Below are 17622 nucleotides of genomic sequence, written 5' to 3'. Positions count from 1 at the left end.
TTCAAATGCATTAATGATCTTCAACTGCTATTAAAAAACAATAGGACCACTCTAAACATGGAATTGATTGAATTGGTTTTGTGGTTTTAGCGAGGGCAATAAAAAGGGAGCATCTTTCTCTAAAAAAGCTGGCAAAATAGATGAAAAGAAAACTCAAAACACAAACAAAGGAATGATCAGTTAAAACAAACACACAAGCATACACATGCACACAGACACGCAAGCACACTGTCTTTCTCTCACTCCTCATCACGCATGCACTTGCACATAAGCCAAATAAATACTAGTGAAGTACAATAACTACATGTAATTTACCCAAAGTTCATGGAACAAAACAAACAAAGGGCGAGATCACAGTGGATCAAAACGGGGAAAAAAAAGCATTCAGAAGTCCACTGCTCTATTGTAGCGTCACTCCTAGCAGACTACAAAATAGGAAGGAGGGAAAAAAATAGAAAAGAAAGAGAAAGGGAAGCAAAGGAAAGACAGCAACAGCAGCCCCTGTCCTGAGCAGTATATAGCCACCTGGTCAGCCAGGAGTGACTGACTCCCCACACCACAGGGCACAGGGTGCTTCTGTCAGTGGCAAGTCTTCTTCCAACCCTCCATCTTTGTCCTGTGATCCAAGGGGAGAAGAAGAAAATGTAGGATGGGTAGTGGTAAAATCAGAAAGGATGACCAGGGCTGTGGGTGCCCCTTTACTGTAAATCAGGAGGTCCAGTTCTAGATTCAAAAAAAGGAAAACAAAACGTTTGGGATCTATAGTAGCATGTGTTGAGACAGGGAGGAGGTATGTGTGCAAAAATAGTGTGTGGGCTGAGGATGGACCAGGAACTGAGGGTGCAGAGGGAGGCATGACAGGTGAGGGATGAGGTGGGCGGGAGGAGGGGGTTCAGAAAAGCCAATCTTCTAACTCCGGGCTTATAGGGCCTGTGTCTTGAGCTCGATGGGCTCTCCCCTGGTCTCCTGCTGGCCGTCGGCCTCTGGGGGTCGGGCGCCCTTCAGTGTGGCGAGCCTCTCGGAGAGGCCACGGAAACGAGGGAACAGCATGAAGTCATACAGCAAGGCACCCATGGCACCACCAATCATAGGACCCACCCAGTACACCTGTTGTTTAAAGATATGACAGAGAGCAGACAGTGTTGTTTAGTCTGAGGATGTCATGTTCATGCTATGGTGTGAAGCAATTTTGCAGTGTCAAAATTTTTGTAGATACAGTTATCTTACCCAATGGTTGACAAAATTCCTGACCAGAACAGCTGGAGCAAAGGACCTTGCAGGGTTCATTCCTGCTCCAGTGTAGTACATCTAGGTAAGAGAAAGAAAGACAAGTCGGGATTAGGACTGTAAAGATGCTTGTTTAGCTTGATAGGATATCCTTGTACGAACCCGGAGTGTATTTTCAAATTTATAGACCCTGGGTTGGTTTTTACCCCAAGAAGATGCCCCATGAGCACAGAGAAGCCAATGGCCAAAGCAGCAGAGCCCAGGCGTCCGTTGCGTCTCTCATCTGTCACAGCAAAGATGCAGACGACAAGCTGGAGGGTGAGGAAAATCTCAATTGTGGTGGCCATGCCCAAGCTGATGCCTGGCTGCAGCTGCAGAGGGAAAGACAGAGGGATGGATTGAACTGAGAAGTGCATACATTCAAAGTCAAGACAAACACTGTTTGAAATTGAAACAGACATTTAGCTTTCAATACATCCATCCGTGTTCATCTTTTGTGTCAAGAAAGAGTGCACCTAGTTGTAAATTATTTTAATTTATATTTCCTTTCCGAGTATGGGAAAATGATAGGTAACAGCAGGTGATGGCAATCTTACCGTGTTCAGTGCCAAGTTTCCCCGCATGTTGTTGGGTGTGACCCCATAGAGCACAGCAGCACCAGCCAGCGCTCCGAGACACTGGGCAATGATGTAGAAGAAAGCACGGAACAGGGACATCTGAGAGCCAATCAGGTAGGCAAAGGTAACGGCTGGGTTGATGTGTCCTCCACTGATGTGGCCAATAGACTGGATGAAAGTGGCGGCCGCCAAACCAAAGCAAAAGGCAACATGAAGAACATTATGGGGCCCGGTGGTCCAGCGGAGGGCCGCCCCCAGTCCGAAGAACACGAAGAACATTGTGCCATAGAACTCAGCAAACACCGCCCGCCAGAAAGACATGGACCTGAACTCCCACATGGTGGCGAAAGGTCAAAAAGCAACTTCTGAGTGGAGGGATGAAAAGTCAACAACTAATCAACTAAAAGGAGAAGCTGTTTCTCCACAGGATTGACTGAGTTTGACACTAAAATACAAAGAGCAAAATTTGCTCTTAAACCGAAAAAAGACCTCTCTCAGTCTAATAGCGACAAAATTTACACCTTACTAACTTGCAACTCTCCTGCAACTGCAAATAATCTGCTGTTCTGCTTTCTGTCATAGAGAGCTCCTGAGTGGAGCAGTACGCCAGTCTCTGCGCATCTATATGCCAACCCCGCTGGTTGTTAGTAGAAGAACATGGATAGACAAACAGTAAGCATGTCCTGCAGACATTCAGCCTCTTTACCAGAGCAGGGGGAGCTCGGGGGCCTTTTTATAACACCCCAGGTCCAAGGCAGTGCCACACAGTCCAGGGGAGGGGTCACTGCACAATACCGCAAATCAAAACAAAGCAATTTAACCCTTTTCTTGCCTTGATTACCCTCGGCTTATTGTAAAAGAAAAACACAAACCTAAAAAGCCATGAACTAATCAAAGTGGGCCAGAGAACAAAAATTATGGTTGGCAAGCATTTACAGTTTGGACTTCTTACATTTCTATGTGGTTTTCCAGCTTTTTAGGGCTTCAGCTACAACTCTGGGTTCATTGCAGGAGAATGAGAGCACCTATGTACCTCCAACAGCCTGGCTGAAGCATTCAACCAAAAAAGCTGGCAATAAAACACCAATCAGTAACCCATCGCTGACTCTGAACCCACCCCTGAGAAACTGCAGTGGTCTTGAACCTCAAAAACAAGAGCAGTGAGCAAGTGGTGGGAAGAACCTGTTAGTGCAGTGAACTAACTACACTAACTTGTTTGATTTTCCAGCAATCCAGATATTTCTCCAAGCACTGAAGATAATATTAATACTGTGTGATTTTTTTTTAATGATTTTAAACTATTTTCTTTTTATTTCATCTAGTTAAAGTAGCATCAGCAGTTCACACTGACTAATCAGAGGTGTGATCTATAAAGCACGAGGAATTTCTCAATTTCTCCATTTGTTCTCTGGATTGGTACAAATTGGGCTGATGGCAACAGAACTGATTAGGCAGAGTTTTACATTGTGTGGGCTGGAATAGTTTGGAGGCTCAGGTCAGATAAAGCGGTGGAAAATCCACAGTTGGAGAGGAAGAGGGGAGAGCAGGCCTGGCATTGAGCATCTGCACTGGAGCATCATGCTGACCAGGACAGCCAAAGGGACGGCTGCAGTGCTTTGAAAGGATTATGCTGAGCTCACTGATTTTCTCCTTTCAGCCATTTAAACAAAACGCTGGCAGTAACAGTTTCTGCTAGTTTCTATGATCTGTTTGCATTAACCTCGATGTTGAATCTGAGTTCACTTTTCCACAGCCCAGAGTGACTATATGTTTGTTCCAGGGTTGTTTTTGCTCACTGTAAAGGTTATATACAAATATAATTGGTAGAAATATTAATTTTCTACAGCAGGTCACCTTTGAAGTTACCTGTTTAATATGATGGAACAGACAACTTTTAAATAAAACAACTTTGTGTTAAATAGTGTTTATCTTCTTCTTCTTCTTTTTTTTTTTAATTCTGACACTTTATGACTTTGGTCCAGTTGGGGCATCTCTATTGAGAGTAGTATTATGGCCTTTTCGTGACTCCCTAAGCCGCCTATTGTGGGTTTAAGCCTACAGTTCAGTTTTACTGGGGAGGGTGTTGAAAAGGTGCTTGCATTGTGTTTTCCTGTTCTCTGGGTCCAGACTGCTGACGCATACCTAACATGCAGCACCTAAACATCTCACATTAGATTAGAAGCTCTGGAATATACTCACCACACAGTGGTGAAAATGTGAACTGCAGAATACAGGACACGGATCGGGTAACTGCAAACACAACATAAACTTTTGAAGCTGCTCATATAAAAAATGGGCCAACTTCCTTGAAGTTATGTCCATATATATATATATGTATATATATATATATATATACATACATATACGTATATATATATACATATATATATATGTATGTATATACATATATATATGTGTATATATATATATATATATACACATATATATATGTATATATATACATATATATATGTGTATATATATATATATGTTATGAGAAGTTGGGATCATCACTGACATCTTTCATCAACAAACTATAACCTTTACTTGGCAATAGTTTATCTAGCCCACGAACTTCACTGAGGTGAACTACAGTACTTGTGACCTTTGGGTAGTTCCTTCTAGTAAACAAAGAAGATGGAAAGTCCCTGAATTTCCCTTTCAAAGGCTAGAGAAAAGTTGAGTGCAGTTCTGTGAAAAGCCTGACACTATGAAGTGATTAATCCATTATTTCACATTTCATAGAAATTGGATCATGGGATATAAAGATTTTTCAGAGTTCTTTTTAATGCAGTACTTACATATCCACATGGACTTTTAATTGCTCCAAATCTCTTAGCACTGACCCTTAAAAGACCCTTTCCTTATGAAGCTCAATTTAAGAACTACGGTACGTTTGCAGTCTTTGTTCTGCGTGAAAATACTTTTGAAGAGCGAATTGGAGTAACTTAATACAATTCTTCGAGCTTTGCCATTGCTCCAGCAAAAACAAAACCTATTGAGAACTTTGTTCTTAAAAGGAAAGCTTTATAATATGCTGACTCACACAGCAAAAGTCTCAATATTAATCAAGCTGAACTTACATATCGGTGCAGTCTTCCATCATTTACAATGGAACTGTTAGGAAGGCAAGACTATGGCCACTATGGGCAAGAGAACAATTACAGTGACCAGTAAAGTTTATTAGAAATTAATAGCCAAACTCCCACAATATAAGACAAAGAAAGAATTCAACACATGTTGAATCAAACAAACCTCCAATCATAGTTCTGTTGTATATGATAAACATTTATAATCTATACGGGATTAAACCATTTGTGTGACTTTAACTACACAGGATCTCTGCCGTCACCTCAGAATATCTGTGAGAAAATTAATTTTGATGATTCATATAACAGCATAAAGAAACTCATCTTTGCAAAGGCATGACTAGGCGGAACAACAGCAGCACTCCACTACCATAACCTCAACACAAGCAGTTAAGTTGCACAAGCATGTTTATTTTAAATGCTGAAACATATTTTAAAAAAAAAGTTATTGTTAAATATTTGTAGATGTTGGCATACATTTGAAAAACCCATTACAAGCAGAACTCCTGCCTCTTAAATTAACAAAGAAAATATGTGCAATTTACAATACAAACATTAAAGGGGAAAATCTGTTATTAAAAAATCTACTTTTTTGGAAAATAGGCATTTTTGAGGTTTTTTTTCTTTTCATTAGAAATCACAACGTTTAATACATAACCTGACATCGGCAAAAAAAGGAAAAAAAAAAAAAAGACGGAGAGAAGTTGTAAGACATCAGTACATCCCATAACATCATCATTTAAGTCAATGAACAATAACATTTTCATTTGAACAGAATTGTCCATGCAAAACAAAACAGCAAAGCACAGCACTGTATGTTGCTATGGATTTCTGTGCATGTCTCCATCCAACAGTCACTCCCTGCCACTCCCTTCAGGGGTGTCGCTTTGGAAACTGCGTCGAGATTAGGTTCTTCTTCAACGTGGATGCCAACTCATGCCTAGTCTCTCTCTTCAACCAACTTAGAACTCACTTTGTTAACTACTGAGGTGGCATCCATATTCAACTACTCAAGATCAGGCATTTCTGAAAGAGAAAGTTAAAAACATGATCTAAGTATGAAATTTGATTTTTATGGCTATGGTCATTACAAAAAAAGTCCATGGGCTTTTTGGATAAAGTGGATTGTTAAAGAAACTAATAAACAATTTGTGATATACCAAATGTGTGTTAGTGCTATGAATTATGGGATTTATTTATCATGGTTGCTGTTAATTCTCTTATTATTGCTGTTTTCTAACTGTCTGAAAAAAGCGTAACCAGGGACAAGGTCCGCAAATTAGCTGTGGCTGAAAGTCTTATGTACATTGCATTATGTTTAAATGCAGCAATCTTAACATGTATAGTCTCTGTTGTATTATTAAAAACACTGAATAAATAAAAATTCATTCTATTAAATAAAATCTCATAACTTTGACTTTTTCCCCACACATGTAATTTCTTACTCAAATTATTCCGTAATTAATCATCTCTTTTGACACTTTTTCGCACTGCCAGGCATTATCAGAGTTTTGGGACTCGTGTGATCTAGTGACTACAGATTATAAATCACAACAGAGCCCTTTCAGATCGCTACGTACTTTCATCATCGCTGTCTGCAGACTCGTGCTGCAAAAAAAGGAAAAACAATTAAAATTATGTGTAACACCTGTTACATAAAATTTAAATGCCAAATTACAGCTGTACTATAGTTATATAAAAGAAAAACAAATATTATACCTCATCATCTGCTCCATCTAAATCTGGTAGATCATCCCCACCCATGCTATTCATCATCTGGAGGAAGGTGCAGGGCACAAATCAACATGTCAGTTTAGCTGAACATAGTCAATGAGCAGACTGTGCATGTTTGACACGCTTACCTCTGAGAATTTATCAAAACTTGACAAGTCCTCATCTGAGTCATCTTCCCAGTCTTTCCAATTATTGAAATCCACACTTAGCCAGTTGCACTAAAAGCAAGTAGATTAAAGTGTTTTGGTTAGGCAAAGTTTAAAATTCAATCACTTTATAATTTTGATATTTACTTAGGTATTATTTCTTTTTTTAAACAGAAAAATGCTTGGGGGAATGTGGAAATGGTTTCAAACTGTTTGTGCAACAGAGAGCTTACTGTTTATAATACAGTCCTTCATAGCGGAGCAGATGAAACTGTGGAGTCATTTTTTTTTTTTTTAAACAGTAAGTTGCAAGTTGTAAAATACTTAATAAAAGTGCAACCTGATGGACACGAACACCTATCTACTTACTTTTTCTTAATTCTTTTTATTGAATGAAAGATGAACAACCTGATTCTCCCAAAAATGTCAACCACTTATACCTACTTCCATTAAAAAATAAAAATAAAAAAAATTACATGCTCCACCTTTCAGCTTAAACCCTGATCTTACAACAGGGTTTTGATGTATTCTGAGTTTTTGTAAATGTTATACTGCTGAGAGTTACCTTTGCCTTGTCTTTGGTAAGTCTTGGCCATGACTTCCCAGGCTCTGCTTTTCGTAAACAACACAACACAGACCTGTCAGTGCGTCTGTGTTTGGATTCCTGTATATCAGAAGGAGAAACTGGTGAAGGTTTCCTAACAATGAAACGCAGGGTCCAACCTGAACTGTCTGCACAAGTTAAAAACTTACTTTAGGGTCAATCTCCCCAAAAAGCTCCACTGCATTCTGGTGTTTGATATCATCTGTTCCACTGACACAGCTGTAAGATGAAATGAAAGACTTTTTTTAAAGACACTTTTAGCAAACAGGGTTTTAACAATGTCATCATTTAATATGCTAACAATGCAAATTACCTGAAACTGAATTTTGACTTGTCAAAGTTTACTTGCACATCTTTACTGTCTTCCACGCAAAACTCTACAAAGACAGACTCTCGTCTGTCATACCACTTGGCTGCTGCAGGCTGCCTATACACCAAGAACAAAAATGAAAAATGAACATTAAGACAATCCAAAACAACCAATGCATCTCTCTGATCTCATATTTCCACTGCCTAGTGTGGGCATTATAAGATCATGGCCCACGTGTATAGGGTGCAGTACCCACACACTGTGGAATTGAGAAAGGTGTAACTCATTCATTGAGATTAGCACATAGGCCTCCCAAACGCCCTCTTTATTCGTCCTATACTAATACTTGTTCGCCAATAAAAAGTTACAATATCTTTTAAGCCAAACTATGCACTCGTTGAGATATATGGTACAATTAGAGTATCGCACTTGAAAGGTTTCGGGTAATACTACCATAATCCGCCATTGTTAGATGTGAACCACACTGAGGCTATTGTTTCACAGGGTTAAGAGAAGAATGTCTTGCAATCACATTTAAAGTGAAAGCTCGTGTTAGCTTATGTTAGCTTAAAGTGGATACCCCGGAGCGTGACACCATGCTTTTCCACTCTTAGCATTACCCCTTGTCATGTTCGTTGACATTAGCATGCTAGCTAACGATGACTGAGCTGTTGTCAGGTCCATAAACAATGCAAGCTCACGTTTAGGAGTTTGAGACAGGATTGTGCAAAAAATACAGTAGGTTGATGGAAAGTTGTAGCCTGTGGCGTTAACGAAGAGCTGTGCCTTTTTGTCTCGGCAACAGTGTTAAGTACGGCTGAACTGCTGAGGCTAACTCGTGTGCTAGCTCACTTAGCTAGTATGAGGTGGGTGATCCGCACTACCAAGTAGCTAGTTAGTTACCAGGTAAACACGGTAAATCAAGACTTACATATTTACTGTTTTAGCAATTTAAGCTCCCTCGAAGAACCACGGTATTCACACTGTTGTCTGGCAGTAGTGCCCGGCAAAAATGACTACTGACAACTAAACAGTTAACTCGGGTTTACAACATATACACTGGTGTCTCTGGAAATATCGCGTGTTTTTCACGTTCTCCCGTGACGTCCGGTATTTGGAACGTGAGCACGGTGTTCGGCAGATCGAAGCCGCCGGAGATTATTCCCGAAAGACTATTCTCATGGAACCAGAGCAGTGAAAGAGCTCCACCACCTGAATAATGTCGTCCTACCTGATGGCGAGCGAGGACACTTCATACTTTTATGAGTTTTACAACTCGATGAAAGCAGGCTTTCTTGAGTTCTAGGATAACTGGGTCACTATGAAAACGAATTGATTGTTGTAACTGGGCGAGCTGCTCAAGGTGCAAACCAGTGCTTTCACTGTCACTTTAAACTTTACAGCAATTTCTGCTTTGAGTTCACACGTCAAATAAGTAGTAGCTGACCATTTATGGCACAACCATAGACTTTATATAAAAGATAGACATGGCCCATTGTTTATTTAAGGGCCATTTTACACTCTCTGTGTGGTGCTGGCACTGGACAACAGAGGTGACATTTAAGTTGGTGTCACGTCTGCTGTCGGTAGCTGCCATTTCTGTAGGTCATGCGCTTTTTTTTTTTTTTTACATGGTACGCTGTACTGCTGTCACTGCCATACATGCCAAGCCTCCCGATTTTTCCCGGAGAATCTGGAATTTCAGTACCCCTCCCGAAAATCTCCCGGAGCCACCATTCTCCCGAATTTCTCCCGATTTTCCACCCGGACAACAAAATTGAAAAAACATATCCCAGAGTGGCCCAGCCAATTCCAGTTTCCAACAATGGCTACTACTACTGCAGCTACTTAGTTTTAATATTACTCTTATTACTCTTTCTGGGTCGCAAAATAAACCTTTAACATATTTTCTGGCGAGAATGTAGCTGTGTAAACTTCAAATATCTGAGCCGCAGTTGTTGTGCCAAAAAGTGATTGCCTGCCAAAAACTGATTTCCAATGTTTCTGTGTATTTTTTTTATGTGTAATATCTTTACGTATGTTCGTAAACAGACTTCGGTGCAGGGTTTACAAAGCGGTTATATATAGAATTAAAAAATCATCTGTTTTTCAAGTATCTTTACAACTCTGTGTTATTGTACTTACATTATAACCAATCAGGTGTTCTGGGAATCCATCCTACCTGGCAAACCATCCTACCCGTTGTTTCTGCGCATGCGCACAACACGAAATTCAGTGGCAAACCGTCCTACCTTTGTGAATATTAGCTACAAAAATACTCTGACCGGTAAAATTCACTGCCAAACCATCCTACCTTTGTGAATGGCACCTACAAGCATACTTAAACAGCTAAAATTTAGTGGCAAATCGTCCTATTTTTGTTAATCTGAGCTAGAAGCATACTTTCATAGCTACATTTAAGTGGCGAACCATCCTACCTTTGTGAATATGAGCTAGAAGCATACTTTAACAGCTAAAATTCAGTGGCAAATCATCCTACCTTTGTTAATAACAGCTAGACACATACTCTGACGGGTAAAATTAACTGCCAAACCATGCTACCTTTGTGAATGTGACCTACAAGCATACTTTAACGGGTAAAATGAGGTGGCAAACCATCCTGCCTGTATGAATATGAGCTACAAGCATACTCTGATGGGCAAAGTTAAGTGGCAAACCGTCATACCTACTTAAATTTGTGCTGGAATTACTCTGTGACAGCAGAAATGTGCATAAACTACTTACGGTAGGACGTTTTGCCAAAGTAGGATTGTCAGAACACCGGTCCTTTATCCCCACTTAAAATATTTTTACAGAACTATTGTAATATTTGCTGCCATTTCTGCTGTCCTCTTCGCCAACTTAATCTTACAAAATACATTTTTAATGTTAATGAGATTTTTTTAACTGCATAAATAAAGGTTACGTAAAAGTCACTGCCAAAAACTGATTGCGGCTTCTACCTTGTTACACGAATGTTGTTTGTGGCTCAAGATGACTTTATGTCATCCATAAGGTATGCATTTGACATATGTTTCACATATTATAGGCCAACAAGTTACTTATAGCAGTTTAAATACGAGCAATCAGTTTTTGGCAAATACCGGAAATCAGTTTTTGGCAGACAATCACTTTTTGGCACAACAGGCTGTTGAACTCCCGGCACATCGTTTTCAAACCCCCGCGGTCTTTCGCTACTCAGGTTAAACATGATATATAAGTCACTTAAATAACTTAAACATGTTATTGTTTGGCTTTTGTCAGTGTTTTATTTGTTCGTGAGTAAATCGGTTTGTCTGAGATTAAAGTTATTAGATTAGATTAGATTAAATAAAACTTTATTAATCCCTCAGGAGGGTTCCTCCGGGGCTTTTCACACAGCTGAATAAAACAGTACACTGATTAAACAGAAGTGTGAGATGGTCGAGAATTTATGCCAGCGTCCAGTTATATTTCAGATAGCAAGGAGCAGACGGCAGAGTTTCACTCCACCGAGAGAGCTCGTGACGTAATTCTGAAGGCTAGACCGTCCCATTTCACAGTTGCTCACTTCCAGTCTACCCGGCTTTCGGCGGACCCGGCCCACTTAGACCGCGAAGGGCGGGTCCGCCGGACAATAATAACGGTGACATTTAACTTATTTTATCTGATAAATAAACACTGTAAAATTCAAGTTTTTTGTATATATATATGTATACACAAGTTTGAGTTAGTGAGTAAAAAATAACTTGAAACTATATAGAAACTGTATAGCAGTCTAGTAAAATAAATCTTGGGTCCCTTCATATGTGACCTAAAGAAGCTTGTTTGTTCAACTGAAAAACAATTGCCATGGATAAGTCAAAAATTTGGGATACTACCTCAAATTATCGACTTACTAACTCAGAATTGTGAGAATATAACTTAAAATTTTGAGTTATCTCAACATTTTGAGATAACATTAAAGTTAAACTTAGCTCTGGCAATCAAAATGTTTCTTTTCCCCCCACTGGTGTAAACAAGCTTCCATGCAGTGGATTCTCCCTCCTGCTGGTCATTACAAATAGTGCAGGGTTTTAGACTGGAAAGCTTCATTCTTATTTTATATGCCGTCATCAAGTGATGATGTTCTATAGCATATATCTGTAAATCCTTAAAGTAGAAAGTGTTTTGCCAGGTGCAAAACACTTTCCCAAAATTGACCTCCCAGTAAAAAAACAAAACAAAACATAAAAGTGAATAAGGGAATAAAAACTACTTCCTTATTCACAAGGTGTCACTAGGTAGCTCCACATGTTTGATTTGGTAGATTCTTTTTCATGCTGGATGACCTTCCTAATGCAGCCCCCACTTAATTTCACTTGCTCGCTTCATTAAGAATGATTGTTTGAGTGCCATCAATTTGCAGCCAATTTTGGTACAGTGCGATTAACGGGACGCAAACCACCTCTCAGGAGAGGTTCACTGCAAATGCATTGCTCATGTTAGCAAACGTTGGATAGAAATGGAGTCTTCACACAAAGTACTCCTCCCGTCATGCTACAACACACACAAAAGACTCATACACAAAGTTAAAATATGAGCAAAAATTTTTTTGAAGGAGTGAATGTAGTGACGCCTATCTTACTACAAAACAGACAAGAAATGCCCGAGATACAGGGGTGGAAACCAGAGCATCTAGCTTCACAGCTTGCTCGATAGATGACTTTCTAGCATTGTCCTTGGCTATCAATCATAGTGAAACATAGCTTTTTAGGCCCATGGGAATAGAGGGTGTCATATGCACCTGCTACTTCCGTGTTTTACTTCTAGTGGCTTTCTTTGTAAACTAAAGCACTTAAGCTCACAGAAAATCACATGAAAACTGACAGAAGGCCATCGGGGGATGTAATCAGTGGCTAGCTGATGTCACTTTGGGAGCTGCTTCAAGCAGTTGTACTTGAACAGGAGAGGAGAGAGGCAGTATCGCCAGTATGAGGCTTGGCAGCTGCCAGAAAAAACACAAATAGAACAAAAGCCAGTGGATGGAAAGAAGAGAACAACACAGTCATATGAGTGTTCACTGAGGACTGAGCCACAGATGACACTGATGATAACGGGTAGAATAACAATGCTTGCAGCTTCTGAATGCGTGGGACAGAAGCAGTGAAGTTAGGTAGTTAATATTTGAAAGGGGAGCTATGTGAATCAGACAGTAATGGCACATTTTGCATGCCACATTTTGCATGCCTCATGCGTTCTGCTGAAGGGTATAGGTTACTGGTGATAACAGTCCTTCATTCACTCCAGCTTATTAAGGTGTGGTAGACTATGAACAGCTGGTTCCATGGATCTAATAGGAGGCAGTGGAAGCAAAGAAGGAGGGATCGCTGTATGAAGTTTTTACTGAATGTACACTCATTTGTCAGGTTTTTTGTATCAGGCTTTAACAAAAGTAATCTGGTTCTTAGCAGGTCTTAAAATTGGGTAAAAACATTGTCATATGAACAACAAAATATCTCATATTACACTATGTCATTATTTATTTAACAAAAGTTAAGGTAGTGTGTGAAAAACTAAGCACACTTTTACTGTTTCTGCTATTAACAAATGCACTTGACAAATTGATCACCTTTAAATGTGAGCGCCTCTCTAAAAGCAGAGGTTTGGGCATTTTTCTGGTGTGGAGCATTCACATGTTTGTTTACACAATTCTAAGGATGCAAGATGTCAGCAATTATCTTAAGCAACTGTTGCTTCCCATCAGCCTAGGAGGGGTTATAAGACCATTTTCAACCAATCTAAAGTTCATTATTCTACAGTGTGAAAGATTATTCACAAGTGGAAAACACCCAAGACAGTTGTCAATCTTCCCAGGAATAGGTGTTCCAGCACCCAAGACAGTTACCAATCTTCCCAGGAATGGCCGTTCCAGCAACTTCACCTCAAAGTCATATGATGCAATGCTCAGATAAATTGCAAAAACCCCAAGTGCTACTCAGACTCTATTTGCAGGTTAAATGTTCGCGACAGTACAATTAGAAAAAGACTGAGGTTTGCAAAATTACACCTGAATAAACCACAAGACTTCGAGAACAATGTCTTTTGGGCCGGAGATACCAAAGTGGAGAGGTTTGGCCAAAATGGCCAAAAGCACAATGTTGGGAGAAAACCAAACATAGCATATCAGCACAAACGTCTCATACCAACTTTCAAGCATGGTTGTTGAGGTGCTTTTATTTTGCAACCACACGACCTGCACACCTTGCACTCATTAAGGCAACAATCGGGGAGTTCATGGTATACCAAAATGCAAATCTGTCCGCCTGACGGCTAAAGTCTTGCCAAAATTCAGTCATGCAACATGCAGCTGCACTACAGAATTTCACTTTGGTTGAAGTCTGAATTTTGACAGAGTACTAAAGCATCTTGATTATCTTTTTTTTTCTCTTTCCCAGCCATGTTGTAGATGTGCTGCTGTGCTTGGACTCATTGTTCTGTTGCATGACCCAATTTTGGGCAAGCTTAAACCACAAACCTCAATGAACTGAAGCAGTACTGTAAAAAGGAGTGGGCATAAATTCATCTGTAACTATGCGAGAGACTGAAAAAACATCTGACAGTAAACTTCAAGTCATTTCTACCAGCCGTGATCTACAAGGTACTGAGTTCATCTGTGTTTTTCACACAGTGCTTCTGCATGTTGGCATAGATTTGTTAAATAATGGCACAGTATAATATGTCATGGTTTGCTGTCTATCTGAAGTTGTATTTATCTAGTTTTGAGACCTGTAAGGCCCAGATTATTGATGATGAAATGTAAGGGACAGGATGTACTTTATTTTGTAGATTGATAGAGTAGATTTTATTCAACACTATCAATTCAATATTGCAGTTTTTTCATCTACCTAAAGCTACTCCAGTAGCTTTATAACCAACTAATCTTGTGAGTTAATGATTTCTTAAAGAAATGATGATCTAACAATAGTTTGTTTCTCTTCATAGTTTTTCTGACAGATAATAAGCCATAATTTGTTTTGTTTTTGTGATTTTTAAAGCCAGTTTCTTTCTTTTTTACTGTCCTGATTGCCTTTTATAGCCTGACAAGTATGTTGCAAAAAATGGTTGACTGTGCTTTACATGTAAAAAACAAAACAAAACAAAAACGTTATTTTAAAGCTGTGCACAGTAAGATGGTGCACATTATATCTCTGAACAATGTAAACAGTCATAGAGGGTTTTGATTCTTCTTCTTTTGGCTGCTTCCATAATCACCCTATCTCTAGCATCTTATTCTGTCCACTCCTTCACTGCATCCATTAATCTTTTCTGTGGTCTTTGTCTTTTCCTTCTACAAGATAGCCCACCTTCCAAACACACTTCCCCTTCTCTCCTTCTTTTGTCTTAAGCCAACATTAGCACAGTTTTTAGTGTCATTGTTAACCAAGGCTCCAACCAATCCAGTATGGGAATCTCATTCTTGATTTGGCAATGATTTTTATGTCAGATGCCTTCCTGCCACAACCCTCTTCATTTATCTGGGCTTTGGACCAGCACTGGCTTGTGGCCCCCCATGGCTGGATTTATAGAGGGCTTTGATTACTTTGCCATAATGGTTTGGTAATTCTACTGTAATCTATCATTTATGTATTCTTCAGAGCAATAAAGTATCCGTGCCATTCTCCGAGACAGTTTTCATGAAGAAAGCATAAAAATGACACACATGTAATACTAAAAACCCTTTTGAGATATAACATTCAAAGTGTAGCAGAAATAAAAGGCCAGGTGCTCAAATCTTGGAGCTGCCCCAGTCTCAGTGAATAATGACCCATTAGTCACTGTGCTCAAAGGCATGGTGTCTTCAGCAAGATATGACTATATTTTAAACATATAAATCTCATCTCGTCTTAAAAAAAAAAAAAAAAAGCAAAGACAGTCACTATCGCAGTACAGTTTAAGGGCGATGATTTTAAGAACTGTTTGCATTACTTTGCTTCATGATGCTCTGTTTCGCTGCTGTAGCAGCAATTGGACAGTGAACAAAACAAAACCTTCCAACCTCTTTAGATGGGGGTACACCTTGGACGGGTAGCCATTATCGCAGATATTCACCTGAAGCAGTTTGTGGAAATTAAGACAAAGAAGGAAGCAGCTGACATGTTTTTTCTATTTTTTTTTTTTTTTTAATTTTTATTAGACTTATATTAGAATTTTTGTTTCACTGAAAGCCTTTTTCGTGAATTGTGCACCATACATCAGTCTGGAGAAGGATCTTTATGCCCTTGTGTCCACTGTTGTTTTAAGTGGAAGATGAAAACTTACTTCAACTTTTAAATCAACATTTATTTGAAAATGTGAGGTATCGTATGTGTAGATCTGTAAACGTGTGTTAGTGTCTCGTGTGACTTCATTTTATTGAAAGCACACATATCATAATTCATTCATTCATTATTCATTCATACACAAACCTACATAAAGTGAAAAGAAGAAGGATAGAGACTGTGATATTGTAAAAACACTGTATTTCTTAAGCACATTGCTTGTTCCTTTATAACAGGGGTGGGAATTAATTAATGAGAAACTGAGACTGATGCAGAGGGCTGAGCCAAAAGGCTAAATTCAGTTCTGCTCAATATTAATTTGATCTCTTTACAAGCTTTTTAGTGCAGACCTCCACAACAGTCCCAGTTTCTCAAGGATCGTATGCATTCCTGTCACACAGAGGAAAAATCTTTAAAGTCAGAAGTTTACTTGTGATCTGTTTGATTATAATGGAGTCAATGGAGCTATCTATTTCAGAAAGATAGAACACCAAGAAACAGAACTAATATACAAATTAGCTTAAAAAAACAAGTAAAAATTATATAGAATAAGAGAAATGTCAAAGGGCTCACTTTTATTGGTTAATAATATTGAGCTGTATTTTATAAGACATATTTAGGCTTAAAGGAAACCTTTATTATCACAGTAAATAGGAAACTGTTGTTTTCTATTCCTGTTCTACGAACAGACGCTGATTGATATCTATAGACTCAATAGCTGTTTAATTGATAAATTGGCAAGAAAGTGTTGTAATGAAAATGAACAGATGTTTAATGTGGTGTATCTCCTCAGTCATCTCTGTGAGAAGTGAGGTGCTTTATCTTTTCCTCTCCGTGAGGGCTAATAATTCCTTTAACAGGCTCCGTGTTGCTGCCTCATTAAGGACAGAGTAAATTCATGACAGGATGATGGCGGATTACTGTCATTTCCCATTAATGCAACCCTGATCTCAGATCTTGGTTATTGTTCAGAAAAATTATAAACACAGGCAAGTAAAAGAAAAACGTGTAACCTTATTATAAGCATAAGAGAAGGGATTTTTTTTAATTAATGTTTTGATATTGGTAATAAAATAGCTGCTCTAATAAGCACATTAATAAATATGATCTATTTGCCATTTATTCTTGTAGATAAAAATGAAGGATGGCTCAAGACTTTTGCATGGTTTAGTAACCACAGGATGAATAGTAAATGATGACCATGTTCCAAATAATATATTGTTACTGGTGCATATGCTTACTACATTGTTTTTCTAACCCTGTGTTAGCCCTGGCAACGTGTCCAGTGTGCATCCGAATTCTTACCCTATCCTCCCCCAAGACCCTAAACTGGATAAGATATCCAGTTAGATTAGATAGATAAGTACACAGATATCAGTATTGTTATTTGTAGTATATAGAACATTCTAAACTGTGACATTAATAAATAAAATATCACATAGAAGCTGTCATGCTCCATGTATTCTTCTGTTAGCATAAAAGCTGATAATCATGACATTACAGAATGAATCACATTATTAAACACACACACACACACACACACACACACACACACACACACACACACACACCATTTGTCAGCCAATCATGTCAGCTTAGTGACGAGCTTCCTGGTC

General features: G+C 38.9%; 2 protein-coding genes across 2 annotated transcripts; both read right to left on the bottom strand.

Annotated features, from left to right (window-relative positions):
* Positions 1 to 921: 921 nt before the first annotated feature.
* On the bottom strand, positions 922 to 2183 carry mipa (major intrinsic protein of lens fiber a). The gene is made up of 4 exons (XM_063463913.1): positions 1824 to 2183; positions 1434 to 1598; positions 1228 to 1308; positions 922 to 1107 (listed from the first exon to the last, which is right to left on the bottom strand). The coding sequence occupies exons 1-4, from the start codon at positions 2181 to 2183 to the stop codon at positions 922 to 924; spliced, it is 792 nt and encodes a 263-aa protein (XP_063319983.1).
* A 2428-nt stretch (positions 2184 to 4611) lies between these two features.
* On the bottom strand, positions 4612 to 8811 carry ptges3a (prostaglandin E synthase 3a (cytosolic)). The gene is made up of 8 exons (XM_063463572.1): positions 8659 to 8811; positions 7731 to 7844; positions 7567 to 7636; positions 7379 to 7477; positions 6796 to 6885; positions 6653 to 6709; positions 6514 to 6541; positions 4612 to 5959 (listed from the first exon to the last, which is right to left on the bottom strand). Coding segments are annotated over exons 1-8 (480 nt in total). The 5' UTR covers positions 8661 to 8811; the 3' UTR covers positions 4612 to 5939.
* Between the last annotated feature and the right edge of the window lie 8811 nt (positions 8812 to 17622).

The sequence above is a fragment of the Pelmatolapia mariae genome, linkage group LG20 (assembly GCF_036321145.2).
Source record: "Pelmatolapia mariae isolate MD_Pm_ZW linkage group LG20, Pm_UMD_F_2, whole genome shotgun sequence".
Classification (NCBI taxonomy): Eukaryota; Metazoa; Chordata; class Actinopteri; order Cichliformes; family Cichlidae; genus Pelmatolapia; species Pelmatolapia mariae.
This window is presented reverse-complemented; position numbering and strand designations above follow the sequence as displayed.